Here is a 17,550-nt window from a genome sequence, read left to right as displayed (position 1 = left end):
GACATTAAAACAAATTCTTGGTGTCTGAATGGTATGATCTTTAGTATGGAACTCACAGTTCATCAACGGTTGAAAAAACATCACCTCTTTTCATTAGACAAAATTAGAATCGTAACATAAAAAATATTAACAAGATGAGGAGGAAATAAGGTCAAGTGCTAATCGACAGAATAATAGCAAAAAAAACTCGCTCACATATCGGATGAACAATTTTCTTTAGCGTATTATTCGTGATTAACATCAAATCTGTGTTCTTCTGAGGGTACTGTAAGTAGTCTACAATGTGCCAAATTTAAAAAAAATCATGCCTACTATTAACAGATCGGCTGAAAAGTTCGTATCGTTTCTATGAGAGGGCGCCACTAGAATTAAATCCATACCATTTTCAGTTAGTACCAACTTTCAAAAGATACGTGTATAAATTTGACAGCTGTCTGATTATTAGTTTGTGAGATATTGCATTTTGAGTGTAGCTACTTTTGTTATTGTGAAAAAAATGGAAAAAAAAGGAATTTCGTGTGTTGATGAAACACTACTTTTTGATGAAAAAAAGTGCCGCCGATACCAAAAAATGGCTTGATGAGTGTTATCCAGACTCTGCACCGGGCAAAACAACAATTCGTAAGTGACGATGAACGAAGACGATGAACACAGTGGACGTCCAAAAGAGGGTGTTACCGATGAAAACGTGAAAAAATCCACAAAATGATTTTCAATGACCTTAAAGTGAAGTTGATCGAGATAGCTCACACCCTAAAGATATCAAAGGAACGTGTTGCACATATTATTCACGAATATTTGGATATGAGAAAGCTTTGTGCAAAATGGGTGCCGCGTGAGCTCACAATCGATCGAAACCAACAACGAATTGATGATTCTGAGCAGTGTTTGGAGCTGTTATATCGAAATAAAACCGATTTTTTTCGTCGATATATAACAATGGACGAAACATGGCTCCATCACTTCACACCGGAGTCCAATCGACAGTCAGCTGAGTTGACTGCACGCGATGAACCGAACCCAAAGCTGAAACTGAGGCCTATTTTGAGGCAAAGGAAAAATCGTACTACAAAAATGGTATCGAAAAGTTGGAAGATCGCTATAATCGCTGTATCGCCTCTGATGGCAATTATGTTGAATAATAAAAACGAATTTTGGCAAAAAAAATGTGTGTTTCTATTAATCGATACGAACTTTTCAGCCGAATTGTTATACGCTGTGTAATATTTCAACGTTGAATAGTTTGTTTCTGTTTGCTTTCGACTGTTATTTTGTAAAAAAAAAACTAATAGCGACCATTGGCAGTCCTCTTTTATCTTAATCTTTAGAACGTGACATTTGGCCCACTATGTTTTGTTCCTAACCTTGCTTTCAAACATACACAGTTCAAAAAATTCTTGTGATTTTACATCTTATCAGATGCACATAAATGGAGCGTCATATTTCACACAAATCTATATTCAAGAACATGTAAAATTGTGTGATTTGAAAATTACATGGCTTTAAAACGAAAGGAATAAAAAATCAAAAGATCGACATCAACAACGCGACTTGAACCGAAAAACATTAGATCACAAAGCACACCAGTTAGTCGACTGAGCCACAGAAGCACATATCTGCTTGGCTGGTAAATCGTGCATATAAATTCATACAGTCTTACTTGCTAGCCGAGTGCGAATAACACTCGGAGCCGTAAAATTTCTGCACGAATGTAATAATGTGTCATTTGAGAAGTTCAGTAGTTATGAGCTGTATCGTTTGAAGAATTATGTCACCTGTAAAATTCATAATTTCTTTCTGTGTAGTACACCAGTTGTCGTATTCGTTCATATCTAAAAAATACGAAATACCAGGCGTATTCGAAAAGTAACGTCTGTGCGTACAGTGAACAATGTCCGTGATAACAACAGCTCTGAAAATTTCACTGTAATAAGATTTTTTTTTGTGCAAAAGGATCTTCAGCTGCTGGTTTAAAAACCTACTGTAATGAGTGAATAAAAGGTAACAATGTCTCGTTATTTAGAAAACGGTCATGACGAAAAGTGAAGAGAATCCCGGTATGAAAATCGATGGAATTGTTTTTCTAGTGAACCAAAGTTTGCGATCAGATCGTCAATCAACGGTTAGTGCTTTAGCTGATAACTTTCTTAAACTACTATCTATACAATTGTGCAAGATGTTACAGCGGCACGAAAAATGCTAATAAACCCATTTCCTTTGATTATATTCTTCAAATGCAAAATGACCCTTCTGCTTTTCGTAAATTCCTATAACTTTTAATTCAATAAGCATTATTTTCTGCAGTAAATTATTATTTTTTGCTAAATTTCTGTTTTCCTATCCTTAATTTAAGATATTTCAATTATTGTCGGAAACTATTATTTCCGTAAAATTTTCAAATCGCTTCACTTAGACAAATCTCGAATTAAACAAGGAACACCAGGAACTAAAGTTTAATGATGGAAAAATACTCTAAGACTGCTAAGATGCTCGATGAAAATCGTGCCTATCAAATTTTGATGGTATTCGAAACAAAACGAAGATCGCTGGAAATTTCTAGTATAGATAAATGAACACAAATTAGGTGTTGAATATGACTGATATCTACGAAGAATAACTATGAAAAGATCGTGGTTATAATTATCATACTAATGACATTTTTGAATAAACTTTTGTTCAATAAATAATGGTTTATTCTTGTACACATTTGCTTTTCAGAGTGAAACCAGGCTGTTGCGGTAACAAATTATGTCTTTTACAAAACAGGATATTAAATTGATGTGTTGATACTACGGCATATATTTGGTCTTCAAAAGTAGCTGAATGTAGATCTTGCTCAATCACCAGCTACTACGAGGCTTATTCAAAAAGTGAGAGCCGTTTTCTTGTATTTTTAAATCAACAAGTCCTAACATGTATAAATATGTACCAGTTTGTATGTATGTGCACTTCTATTTGTAGCTATGTCAGATGATATTTTGATTCAGCGATCCTTTGTCAATCCATGCGTACAGTAAACACTACCCACGATAATAGTTACTTCCACCAGCTGTGAAATAAATATTGTTATAAGATTTTTGTATGCAAAAATGGTCTTCAGCTGCTGAAATCCATCGAGAGTCAGGCTTTTTTCATGGACCTACTACAATGAGTGAAGGAAAAATAAGACAATAGTCTTGCGATAAAAAATGCACCAACAAATGTTCATGACGAAGACCCTAGTGATAGGTCTAGAACTCAAACCGGTGTAATCTGGTTAACCAAAAACTGCAATTCGATCATCGGTTGATCATCTTCTTACCTTGGACGCTGATTCAACTCGTCGACGGCACAAAAAATGGTAAGAAATGAATGGCGATTATATGGAAAAGTGAAATAGTTAGGAAGGAAACTAAATTTGATGATAAAACCTATTTCATATGGTAATAATTTTTTATAACAAAGCGGTTTTTAGTTGTCAAATACAGAATATAGTATTTTCGAGGATTGTTAAGTGTCACCATTTTTTAACGGAATAATTGCATTGCTGCCGCTTTAACATGTCCCGGGTTGGCGGTTCAATGCATAGGGCGCTGGTCTTACAAGCCAGTTGTCGTATGTTGGATCCCCGACCTGGAAGGATTCTTAGTGTCAGTAGAATCTATAGTACTAGCCATGCAATGATTCTGTACACTAAGAATCGGCTGCAAAGTCTGTTGAAACAGAAAGGCCAAATTCCACAAAAGGAATGTTATGCCAGGACCTTGCTTTTGCACTTTAACAATCTCAAAGGCCAGCAAACCGAAATGATAAAAAAGTGTTTCGTAAGTAGCGCTAACTGCTTAGCGCTGTAAAACTGCTAAGTTGCGCTAGTAGTTCAATATAAACTGCTAACGTATTGATGAATCGAAGTCCAAATGTAAAGGACAATCGTCTTTTTTTTGCTTTCTTCTATTTATATTGTCTCGCGTTAAGAATTAATATAATGAATTTCCGATTCTTCGAAACATTTTTAATTTGTTGAACATGCCATTTTCCGGTGAAAATGGAAAATATGTATAAAAAATTTTATCACAAGTTATGAGTTAGTTACAATGAAATGATTAAATAATGTTTTTGTAGAATTCAGTATTTGATAATGAGAATATTGAATTATTCAATTGATCATTAGAAGCTATTCATATAAAAACTGCTTTCGATCATAAATCTCGGTTAATTTTTCAAAAGGGCGTATAAGCAAGTGACAGTTTCTCTTTAATCACTCTCTCTTTCAATTATTGTGATGTGATTAAAAAGATTTTCTTTGATATCACTATTCTGTTTGAAAGTCGAAAGTTTCGGGTATCATTTCATGCAAAGAGTTGAGTGATAAACGTGTAAACCGCTTGGTAATTAATAGAAGAGAAAGTAAACAAAGAGAAACTGTCACTCGCTTATACGCCCTTTTGAAAAATTAACCGAGAAATATATGTACAATCTGAATAAAATTTATGTGACGTAACTGATTTGAAATGTATGCACAAAACCGTCTACATTAATTTCAAATTTATCAACTTATTTCTATCAATTCAATTTTTATTGACACACAACCAAACGCAACGCGTTTTTTTATTTGTTCTTCTTGTGAAACAAAAATAATATACACGTATATTGAAGCTATCACCGCTTTATTACCTGAAGAGGCTGTAATCTTTTTACTTGGGCGAACAAACATAAGCCAACCTAGTTGAATTTTAAAATGCACTTCAAATCTGACGCTCAAACCGATTCGAAACATGATTAGGTCGGAGCAGATTCGGAATACGGATTAGAACTATCGACTGTCGGATAGACGTTCGGAATAGATTAAACGAGTATATGTGAAAGTTGAGAAGCAACCGCAAAATATTTTGAAACAGATCACAACTATATTTGCATAGTAGAGCTGTACTTTGGAAAAACGCAAAATGATTATGCAAAGTAAGATTGTCTGATTTCGATTTTTTTTTTGTATATATCGTTTATTTATACCCGGCTTTAACCAAGTTGCGGTCGTTCGCCGGCGATTTCGAATATTATTGTGCGGTTTATCGATTACGTCCCTAATTGAGTTTTTTTGCGGAACCGGATGTGTCCATTTCTCTTTCTATTATTATGAAACGACTGCGACAATAATGGAACGAACCATTTGAACGAGATCTGTGACCATGTCATATCTTTCAAATGAGCCCAAGTTTGCTGAAATCGTTTGAGATATATCTAAGAACGTAAACCGTTTTGTCGGGTTATTTACCTTATGATCAAAAAAGTGTTCCGAAACGTTGAAAATGTTAGAAAAGGCCTTCGGTGAATCGTGTCTAGGAAAAAACACAGGCATACGAGTGGTATAAACGCTTCAAAGGTGGTCTTACAAGCTTGGATCATGATGAGATCCCTGGCCGCCCAACATCTGTTACTGAAGAAAACATTGAATCGGCGAAGCAAATCGTGTTGCAAAATCGTTCTGTACCGATTAGAGAGATTGCTGTGTTATTGGGCATCTCTTATGGATCAGCCGAACACATTTTAACTGATGTTTTGGGTTTGAAACGCGTCGCTTCTCGGCTGGTGCCAAAAAAGCTGAATTTCACGATAATGCGCCGGCTCACACAGCGTTGGTTGTGTCGCAGTTTTTGGCCAAAAACTCAACCAATATCATAAACCAAGCACCGTACTCTCCAGATATGGCCCCGTGTGACTTTTTCCTTTTCCCCAGACTCAAATTGCCATTGCGGGGAACGCGTTTTGAGACCATAGAGACCATAAAAGAGAATTCGCTGCGTGAACTAAAGGCCATACCTTCGGCGGCCTATAAAACTTGTATGGAAAATTGGATCAAGCGTTGGCATGCATGTATTGCCGCAGGAGGAGAGTACTTTCAAGGCGAAAATAAAGAAATTGATTAAAAATTCAAATTTTGCGTTTTTTAATAAAATTCCGGTTCTTTTTTGATCATAAAGTATATGATTATATATCCAGACCCGGGAGTATTCTCCATAATCCATTTGAACGTAATCTGTGACCGCCCTGTAACTTTCAATGAACCAACATTTTTGAAAATCGGCTAAACCATCTCTGAGTAAATTTTTCGGTTGTCGGTTATGTCGATTGTTACACTTATACGATATCGGTGAGTATGTCGGTTATGTCACATATGCGATTATATCTCCGAAATCGGGAGTGTTTGTCAGGAGCTGTTTGAACTTATCAAATAACGCGACAGTAGATTTCAAACGGGTATTAGATATACGAAATCGGTTTAGACATAGTTGAGAAATCTTAGTAGATACAAGTAAGTGTAGTTTATCGGTTTCTTCAATTGTATCATCATATCTTCAGAACCGGAAGTGTCGGCCATTTGTTGTTCGAACTTGATCATAGGCTCCATAATCAGTTCGGGTTTACATCTCATCCAAGTCAGTCGACAAACAAAACCGCCTACGTTGGGGACAGAAGAAACCAAGTACAGTATTGTGTAGTGAACAATAGACCTCGAAAATGAGTGAACCAAACGAACAAAAGCTACCGCCGGTACGAAAGAATACAATTGATGTTGACTTCAGACAGTGCAAAATTCGACCTTCGATACGAGAACTTGAAGGTTTGCTTAAGGAGCAAATGCATCTTGACATTAAACGTGTGCATTTACTTCAATGCAATAAGACCAACAATGTTGTTTATATCCAGTTCTATAAAGAGTTGGATGCAATTCAATTCGCTAAAGACAATAATAATGAGCACTATGTGGAGCACGATAACATTAAGTACAACATTCCAATATATATGGAAGATAGTGCTATAGAAGTGCGTGTACATGATCTTCCCTCAAGCGTCAACGATTCTTATATTCGCCATACCATGTCCCAATACGGAGAGATTCTCTCTATCGAAAAAGAAAAGTGGAAGAATTTTTTTCCCCGGTATTCTAAATGGCGTACGTTTGTTACGCATGCGCTTGAGGAGGCCTATACCTTCTTATGTAACATTCGGTCAGGATACAAGAATACCGTGCAAATCACTTGTTACCTATGACAATCAGATGGCCACATGTCAATATTGCCAAAAAGCTGTTCACTACGGTAAGCTATTTGATAAACCGCATCTACAACAACTAGCAACGAAATCAACAACAATACCACGGCAATGGATAACGCGACAAACCACGAACAAACTGCCCCTCAATCCTCGCAGGAGGAAAATGGAAGCTCCTCTCCCCCTATAAAAAGGGTGACAACGAGATCCAATACAAAAAAAATCTTTTATTTAAAAACTCAGCTAAATCGGCCACATAAAGCTTGTACGCAAATAGGCCTGAATAAAATATCTTTTAAATAAAAAAAATAGGCTCCATAATAGCTTTCAAATGAGCTTGAGACTGTCGAAATCGTTTTAGTCATCTTTGAGGAAATTAAGCGTATAGAAGAAATTGCAGTTTATCGGTTTCGCGACTTATACCATTATACCTCCGGAGCCGGAAAAGTCAGCCATTTCATTTCGACCAATGATCAACGATCCAATAGTAGCTTCGAAACGAGTCTAAGATTGTAAGTATCGGTTGAGCCATGTTTGAGAAAACTGAGTGATTTCATCAAGGTTCGGTTGGTCGGTTACGTCATTTATACCATTAAATCTTAAAACCGGAAGTGTCAGCCGGGTGATCATCGAAATTAATCAATGTTGCAATAGCAGCTTTAAAACGAGCCTATATTTTTTGAAACCGTTCTGGTTATTCCCAAGAGCGTTGAGTGGACAATTTTTTAGAAAGGTGCACACACATTCACACAGGCATTTTCCGATCTTGTCGAACTGAGTCGAATGGTATATAAATCTAGAGCTCTCCGGGGTTCCGATTAATACTCGATCGGGTCTTCAGCAATTCTGTATCCTGTCTATAAAAACAGTTTAAACACTCCCACCGATCGAAGAGAAATTTTTTTGGAAGGTAAACACCGACATTTTCCGATCTCTTCCGATTTTCCGATAATCGTGCATCATGGAAATTTATATTTGTTTGTTAGTCACTGTTCACTGAGTTCAATAATTACTATTGATAAACTTAGTTCCCGGTTAGCAGATGTACAAATCCAGTTTTCCATGTACAGTGGAAGATACAGTTCTTTGTATTTATCTAGGTATACAAAAAGTGGTGGTCGCAGAAACATATTCTCGCTTTTTTAAAGTAAATGGTTCTACATTTAACAGAAAAGAAACGCGTTTTTTATGCGACACGAAAAATTACAATGAAATATTTAAGCGCTTTTACACATTATTCATCTTTTTTCACGTCGTTTATAGCTTTTAAGTCCCATGAATAATCAAGGATAAGATCGGAAAAACTTTTTCAACACTATGTGCATGACTGGGAGTCGACCCCAAGTAGACTGTGCGAAAAGCAACTATCTAACGTATCAACCTATTCACGTTCCCCATGTATCATACTTGACAACTTACAACATTTTAAAAATGATTATCGATTTCAGCTCTAATACTGGACCCGTTTTTTGAGATTATTAAAAAATAAAAAAGTTAAAATATCTAACAAGTGATCCCATTTTTGAAGGTCAAAATTTATCAACTATCTGATTATTGGCATTATTGAAAAGATTTATTGGAAAAATTTCAAACAAAAATATCATTAAATTCGAAAAAAGATACTTCCTATTGAATACGACTTCAAAGTGTTTGTAGATCACACTACTACTTGCGTCGACCACACTTGGTCACATGATAAGAAGTTCGACGAGCTAGGTTCGAAGCTGGGTCTTGATTTGGCGTTGTACACGTTTTGCTTGCTAATCTGCGTAGTATTTAAGTCTGCGAAAGCGTCGGTCATGTTACTAGTATACTGCTTCTGAGTGAAGGGCATTATAGAGATAACTGATGACCAGCTTCGGAACCGACGAACACAGAAAAACACTCGTTCAGTGCATCTGAGTAAAGTTAGCAGACAGTCATGAGCCAATGGTGGTCACGGTCATTTCATATGTGGTAGATCTTTAACAACCACAGTCTCAAACATCGAAATAACATAAAACATCTCCTGTCCCCATCTCATCCGTTTCTACTTGCATTAATTGGATTTACATCAGGGGTTACAATACAATTTAACTGATAGAATTCCGTACACAGGAAAATTACTGCAGATTTTGCGCAAGTTAATTTACTGCAGGGCTGTTATCAGTAGCTTATCAAATCGAATGTAGACATCAAACATTATCCTCTTCAAATTCTACTAATCTAAAAGACCTTAACCTACATAAGATATCGTTATCACAACGATGGTTGGCATGTGAGCGAAACTGCGACAATGACAAAAGTGATGGGAAAAATAATTCTTAAAAAGTGATGTACCTTTACGTCTAGCATCGGTGCGTTCTTTCTCGGTAGCGGCAATCTTCGGCTCGGAACTGTCATTATCGTCCTCCTGGTTAGTAGCAGTCCACTCAATGCGTCGCTTGCGCGTCGGTATGCCAGCACTAAATGTGATGTCTTGCTGTGCGGCGGCCGCCGCTGCGGCTGCTGCTGCCGCCACTACGACCACGGACGTTGTAACATTAGTAGTTGCACCGCTATTAGCGGTTAACTCTGATTGCATCTTGTCGTACTCAGCAGGCCAGGCCTCTTTGGAATCCGGCGGCGAATCTACGAATGTGTTGCGATAGTCCTGAAGATTGCTTGGCGATCCACTGTATGTGTCGTCGTTTTCAAGATTGTAGTTCTCTGAAATCTGAAAATGAAACCAAAGTAAAACTTATATTAGAATCAACTATTATGTGCAAGTATTGTGTATGCAAAGTTTTGTAAAATTTAAAATGTTCGCACAACGTCCAAAAGAGTCTTAGAATGAATTCAGATTTCATAAATACTTTTTAATAGCTTTTGAAATGTTACTCACACATTTCATTTACATAAGTTTTTCTTCGCCGTAGCATCACATTTACATAGAATTCTTATCCTAATATAATACTAATATAGTCACAACGATTTGAGTTTAATAAAACATATTCCTATTATTTTTAAATACCATATTATTTGAACCAAACGATTAACTGCTAAATTTTACTCACTCGCAATATTGTGTAATAATTATATTTACTGTTTCTTGAATTAGATAACAAAATTGCGCAATTCTCATAAACGAAAATTTTCAATTGAACCTACTAACGAGTAAGATATCCTTACCGACAAAAAAAAACTTTTATCCCGATAAAAACTTCATTTGGGTAGCTTCGTCGAAGCTAATTATTATGTACGTTTTCTCCTAAACGTTCCAAAGTGTGTCAATTGTCAATTGCGACTATCTAAATAGTATTCTTCTGGTCATTAAAATCTGACGTCTTTCTCGTAACCGTGTTTATGAGAAATCAGTGTAGTTCAGTGTAAGTTCCGATCTGAAGGTTTTGATCACTATTTCTGGCTTTTTTCAGAGAACTTAGTAAAACCTGAGGGTAGTTTTTAACCTTTCGAATGACCACAGTTTTCTGTTTTTCAACTGACAAAACTTTTACATTGTTTAAGTCCAGTTTTGCATCGTCAATTTGACTGATGTTTTGAAAATTTAAATATTCATCAACCTATTATTCCGGAGCTTAAAGTTGGATGAAAATCAAATTCAATAGCGATCATGGAATAATAATACATTCTAAGTTTGCAGGAATCGTTAAACTATCTATGTCGCAAATAGGTCCATTTTGACCACTATTTTTGGCACATCCGGAACCGAGAACTGATACTGCCGAAGTGAGTTTGCTTGGTCACCACACTAGCGTAGCCCTTTATTTCCGAAACCGGAAGCTGGATTCGGATGGAATTCCATAACAATTTATGAAACTTTTGAATCTAAGAATTAAAAACGTGCTTAATCCACCTAGCAGTGAGATGATACCTTTTTTATCATCCGCATGTGTTTTTTGCATGAATATTCTTCGGTGTTTTAGTTCGCATGACATTATTTTAATGATATTCAAGCGGCAATTTAAAGTTCTATTCACTCATTAGCCTGTAATGTCGAAACTGTCAATCGGATCGAATTTTAATCTGAACGTGTAATAATCGATTGAACCTTCTATACGATGTCGAAAAAAATTCCATTTTAGAGCTTACGGTTATTCACGGTACTACCAGAACCAGTATTCAAGAACCAGCATAACCGAAAACGATTCGCCAATATGGCCACAAATTAATATGACATATAAATTGCAATAGTTTTGAAGCTTTTTTGGAGTGTCGTCTTCTATATCGGTATGAATTTCAAAAACTCATCACCCTGTAATTCCAGAATCGGATAAAATTCATTAATTTTGTATGGGACCATAAATCCTTTAATTTGAACTTTTTCTAGTTAAATTTTGATTTGGACTTTTTGAAGAAAACGATTGAGCTTTGAGAAACGATTCGATACTGGAACCGGAATTCTGAAATCGGTGTAGCCGAAGTCAGTTAAATCCACCTCAAGAGCTGTATAGAAAAATAAGTAACACTATTTTGATTTCGTTCCACATATCATCCTGTAGTTCCCAAACCAGAATTTGGATCCAAACGTAATTCAGTTGAGTGATATTATTTGTCACACAAGCATTTGCTGATCTCGACGAATTGATTCGAATGGTATATGGGTGTTATGTTCTTCCAGAATTTATTGCTGTAAATAGTTTAAATAAATATAATTATGAAATTGCTTTCAACTCGAAAATGCTGGCATCATCTGGTTTACATATGTCATTATCGAACGATTATGTTGCCAAAAACGAACCGTGCTAAAATCGGTCCGAGGCAAAATTTCTTGAAATAGTAAGTCTTTTTGGTACTTAGAAACAATTGTATGTAACAGTATAAAAAAAACGTGTTTCACGTTGCTCCCAAGCATTGCTTTGTCATACAGCGCTCAAAACTCCTACTGCTGGAATAGTGGAAAATGTCTCTTACACAAAAATGTCGGTATCTCCGTTAAAAGTAGCCGAATTTTAATAATCTATGGCTTGTTGGATAGATATTACCGTGCGGAATCTATGTCTGGAAACATATTCACTTTTCAAGGTCAAGTTTTAATCCACCTAGTGGTGTAATGATGCCTTTCTCATGTACATATAATATTGTGGTATTCTATTTGTACTTCCGGAACCGGATACCGGGAACCAGCATAGCCGGAATCGGTTTGTTTAGTTGCCTACTGATAATGACTATCGATTTGTGTAGTTTTGAGACCAGTTTAGGAAATTTTTTATTATTTTTGTTTCGCTGGTTTAAGTGACGGTGTACAATATTGAACACACTTACCGGAAGTCGGATCCGGATGAAATTCAGGAATTCCGTATGGGACCGGAAGACCTTTCATTTGAATCTAAGTTTGTTTAAATCGGTCAAACCATCGCTGAGAAAAGTGAGTGAGATACATTTTGGTATATATGACCACTATTTCCGGTACTTCCGGAACCGGATACCGGGAACCAGGATAGCCGGAATTGGTTTGTTTAGTTGCCTACTGATAATGACTATCGATTTGTGAAGTTTTGAGACCAGTTTAGAAATTTTGTTACGTTTTTTGTTTCGCCGATTTAAGTGACGGTGTACAATATTGAACACACTTACCGGAAGTCGGATCCGGATGAAATTCAGGAATTCCGTATGAGACCACGAGACCTTTCATTTGAATCTAAGTTTGTGGAAATCGGTCAAACCATCGCTGAGAAAAGTGAGTGAGATCCATTTTGGTATATATGACCACTATTTCCGGTACTTCCGGAACCGGATACCGGGAACCAGGATAGCCGGAATTGGTTTGTTTAGTTGCCTACTGATAATGACTATCGATTTGTGTATTTTTGAGACCAGTTTAGGAAATTTTTTACGTTTTTTGTTTCGCCACAATATTGAACACACTTTACCCTATAACTCCGGAACCGGAAGTCGGATCCAGATGAAATTCAGGAATTCCGTATGGGACCACGAGACCTTTCATTTGAATCTAAGTTAGTCAAAATCGGTTCAGCCATCTCCGAGAAAACCTAGTGAGATTATTTGACACATACACACACACACACACATACATACACACACACACAGACATTGCTCAGCTCGATGAACTGAGTCGAATGGTATATGACAATTTTCACTAGTCGGTGATTACATAACCTTTCTATATGAGAAAGGCAAAAACTAAAAATTTTGACATAAAACTTCGTATAACTAAAAAAGTAAACATCCGATCTCAAAACCATTCAATAGCGTTTTGGGTGACGGGGAGACCTTTCATTTGCGACTAGTTTGATCAAAATCGGGCCAGCCATCTCTGAGATCTCGACCTCTTAGTTGACAACACACATACAGACACACACACACATACTCACACATACACACACACGCACACACACGGACATTTGCTCAGTTCGTCGAGCTGAATCGATTGGTGTATGACACTCGGCCCTCCGGGCCTCGGATATTTTTTCTAAAATTTGAGCGAATTCTATACCTATTTTTCATATTTATAAAAAAAGGTAAAAATCGGTTCTAACATCTCTGAGAATATGAAGTGAGTTTTTTTTATGTTTTGTCCATATTACCCTGTCAATTCTGAATCACAAATCGGATCCTGACAAAACTCAATTGCACGCTATTTTGATTCTAAGTTTGTGACAATCGGTTAAATCATCTCCGAGAAATTGAGTGCTTATTTTTGTCATGAATGCATGCATAGCCTTTCTATATGAAAAATCGGCACTAAATAAATTTCAAAATTCAAAAAATTTGAATAAATCCTACTAAACATTGGTCATGGCCGTTATTATGAATATAAACTTGCTTTGTAAGGACTCTTTTAAATCAGCTCTTTCTGATCGACTGAAAATAATCAAATCCCCATCGTTTATATTTCTTGCTCGGAAATGACTACATGTAACCCTGGTTTGGCGGTTCAAAATCTAGCGCACATAAAAGTCTATTCGCACTATGCCGGGACGGGCGATCCGGGACGTTTTTTCCTCATCAGCGACTGAGCTGCCGGCGTGTGCATGTATTGAAATGCCGGATCCGGCATAAAATCTATTTGGTTGTCACCGATATTCCTCGCCTCCGTACCGACGGTGCGAAAAACTCGGCGAATAATATTGGCTGAAAAAAAATAGATTTTATGCCTGATCCGGCATTCCAATACATGCATACGCCGGCAGCTCAGTCATCGCCGATGAGAAAAAAACGTCCCGGCATATTTTGAATATACTTTAACTTACATGCTAATTATTGTATGTTCAAGCCCCGATATGTTAAGATTCTTAGTATCTATACGATCGTAGCACTACTCTAACAAAGTTTGTTGAAACAGAATGGTCAAATTCCATGGAAGAAATAAAATATTATGCTCATTGTGAATTCAGTTTAAGTTCCACCGTTGTTAAATTGTTAAAACAAATTTTGAACGTGAATTAGATGCGCAATTAACATTTTTAATTATATAACTTTCGGGACCTCTCATCACAGAGAATTTAGTTACTACTAATTCAGTCTTTGTAGTCTTAGTTGTTTTAATTTAAGTTAATTGGAAACCAAAAACTCGGATACTTCAGGATGTGATGTCGTATGGAGAAGCACTAGGTTGTTTTCTATCGAGATTCCTACAGCTTGCAAGAAAATTCGTACCATACCAAAGCATTAACGTACAGATTGTAAACCAAATTGAGAATTAAAAACCCATCTTGAAGCTATAGTAAACATAGTTAACAAAAAGGGAAAAACGGATTTTTGAAATTTGATTGCGTTATTGAATTCTCAAAATACCAAAGCGTCTACCAAGCAATTCAGTACATATAGCGGAAGATGGGGTAAAACGCACCCCCGAGGCATAATGCACCTTTTGCTTTTCTCAAAAGTTACCAATGTTTTTCACTGAAATTTGAATGAAACTGAAAGTCCGTCATAACAACAGATTACTATAAAAGTTTGGTAGCGATGGTTCAATCATATCTGGAAAAATTCTAAAAAACCAATTATGTCTCTATTATAAGTAATTTTTGATGTTTGTTCCTTAGTAATTTTCTAGGGTGAGGAAGACGATTTTAATTATGTAACCAGTGAACTTCTTTGCCAATCATTCGGGTTTATAAAATTAGTTCTAATACAGACGATGTATTTGCAATCGTCACTACGCGTAATTTAGAATGTATATTTTTCACGTTTTCCACGATCGGGCGTCATGCCCCGCATATATTTCAATAGACAATTTTTAAGGGTTTTAGAAAATAAGATATTTCTTTTTTTTTCCAATGTATTCAGCGAGTATTTGTACGTAATTTTGAGAAATAAAGATTACGGAAGATAGTCATGCATGAAACTCTTCCGTGTTATTCTCTATAGTTAAGATATAGCTATATTTCCTTAGGGGATGCATTTTACCCCATCTACCCCTACCAGTTACGACAGTCACATTCCAGCACCCAAGAACAGAACGAAATACGGGTGCCATTGAAAGCCAATTCCGACAAAGAAAACAAAAATGCCGAAGGTCGGCAAACTCTATCACAGACTCTCTTTTCCTTACATGTTAGTAATGCTCAGGCACCAATCAGACACTTATTCCTCATAATTGATATTTGAGCATATTCGTTTCCATTCTGAAGCACAATACGAAGCAATCCAGGACACAATATCTGCGTCGATTGCGCAACCAAGAGCACAGTTAATCATTCTGGTTTTTGCAGACACAACAACGTTTGTGTTAAGCGACTTTGAAATACGCGATCTCACTAACAAAACATAGAACCTGTTGCTACAAATTATTATTACACCTTTTAGACTGATTTGGCGAATTGTAACAAAAAAACGAGTTCTTGCGTTAAACTCAATTTTAGATTAAGAGTTACTCATTATTATTGATGGTAACTACTCAATTTTTGACGTTTCCATTTATCATTTGAAAATGAGTAACTAGTACTCAAACTCTGAGTAACCTTTTCCAAGCGTGTAAGGTATTGCTGTCAACAAATGTTTATTTGTGCTAATATAACAGTATAATAAAAAGGTTCGGTAGCTCGGCTGTTCTAAACATAGTATGTAGCCTCTTTTTCGCTTTCAATACTACAATACACCAGACACAGCATTTTCAACATTCATAGAAGGTCCTTATTCCGGAACCGGAATTCATTCAAATTCAGCATTTAACAGTGAAAGTGAGTTACTTTGACCATCAACTGACAAGACATTTAAATTGAAGAAATTTTGAGATACATTCTGCAGATTTCGCTTACTCGCAATATGTACTGAATGTTCACTATTATACCTGAATTACACATTCAAATGAATTCAAGTTAAATTAGTACAAAACTTACTAGATTCAATCATTCGTCCTATCAATCACATTTTTCTAAATGTATTCCAAGTTACTCGCAGTACAACCTAAACAATCATTTAAAACCATTGATGTTTTCATCCTTATTTGAATGATCCCCCGTATTATGTATCATTATGACCTATATATTACAATAGACTAGAGGAGGAATTGCTTCTTGTCCACTTAGATCATCATCATTCTCAATTTGTTCTTATTACCTCAAGTTGCGCTTAAATTCACAACAATTGAACAACAGTTCTACCAGTTAGGCTACTTCAGAGAACGAGCAATAGAAACTAATTGATTCAAGGTCTTAGTTGTCACTTTAGACGAGCAGCAGGACAATCGTCAACAGACCATAAAATTTGAATGTGTCCTTTGATTGTTTCATTCAAGTGGAAGAATAAAGCAGTAAAAAATTCAACGTTTCAGAACGCATAAAAATCATGAAGACGTCATACCGCAATTGGTAAAGTTCATTGCCTTCTATACGTATAGCGCTACTGGGTTTAATTCCCAGCTTACGTGAACGATCGGATTTTCTTGATTCCAGAATATTGGAAAACAATGGGGAGAAATTTATGGCATCATTATTATTTATAATAAAGTTATAACATATATTGATATGACGTGATAGAAGATCGATCGTGATAGGTTTCCGAAATGTATTTGAAATTTGTTGAGGAAATAAATAATGTTTTACAGATGTGACCGGAGTTACGGCTTCGTAAATAAACATTTTTTTATGCTTGATTTGAAAACTCAAAAACTCAGACTACCATACGTACCTTGTATCATGTAGCTCATCTGTTATGAAACCATAAATAGGACAATTTAAACACCGATCGGCGAAAATTTTTTCGCTTGTGCCGCAAAACTTCGATCATTCAAAGATCATTTCAATAAGCTTGTTGATGACACTGAACATTGAAATTCCAAAAATGCTCTTTTATTCACCGTCTTAACACCGCAGTTACACTACCTGTCCCGCTAATAGAAGCAATCATATTTGCGTTGCTAGTCACACTTGGATTCGGTCACGCTTGGACAAAATGCGTGACTTTGTATATAAATTTGCTGGCCATATGGGTATTACCCGACCAAAAAGTGAGAACAAACTGCGAATTTAACTTAATTATGCTGATATAGTGGTTGCCTAGATTGTTATTGTTTGTTCGATTGTAACCTCACTAACTAAATAATAATTTTAAAATTAGATGAAAAAACGTTTCTTA

The 17,550-nt window shown here is 36.2% G+C and overlaps 1 protein-coding gene across 1 annotated transcript in view; it reads right to left on the bottom strand.

Annotated features, from left to right (window-relative positions):
- Window positions 1-17,550, bottom strand: part of LOC131439063 (upstream-binding protein 1) — a 61,692-nt gene that overhangs the window by 30,159 nt on the left and 13,983 nt on the right. The window contains exon 2 of the mRNA XM_058609601.1: window positions 9,349-9,724. Coding sequence (XP_058465584.1) covers window positions 9,349-9,724 — 376 coding nt within the window. The remainder of the gene's footprint in view (window positions 1-9,348; window positions 9,725-17,550) is intronic.

Source organism: Malaya genurostris, chromosome 3 (genome assembly GCF_030247185.1).
Source record: "Malaya genurostris strain Urasoe2022 chromosome 3, Malgen_1.1, whole genome shotgun sequence".
NCBI classification, from domain to species: domain Eukaryota; kingdom Metazoa; phylum Arthropoda; class Insecta; order Diptera; family Culicidae; genus Malaya; species Malaya genurostris.
Note: the sequence above shows the minus strand (reverse complement) of the source record. Positions and strands in the feature narration are given on the sequence as shown.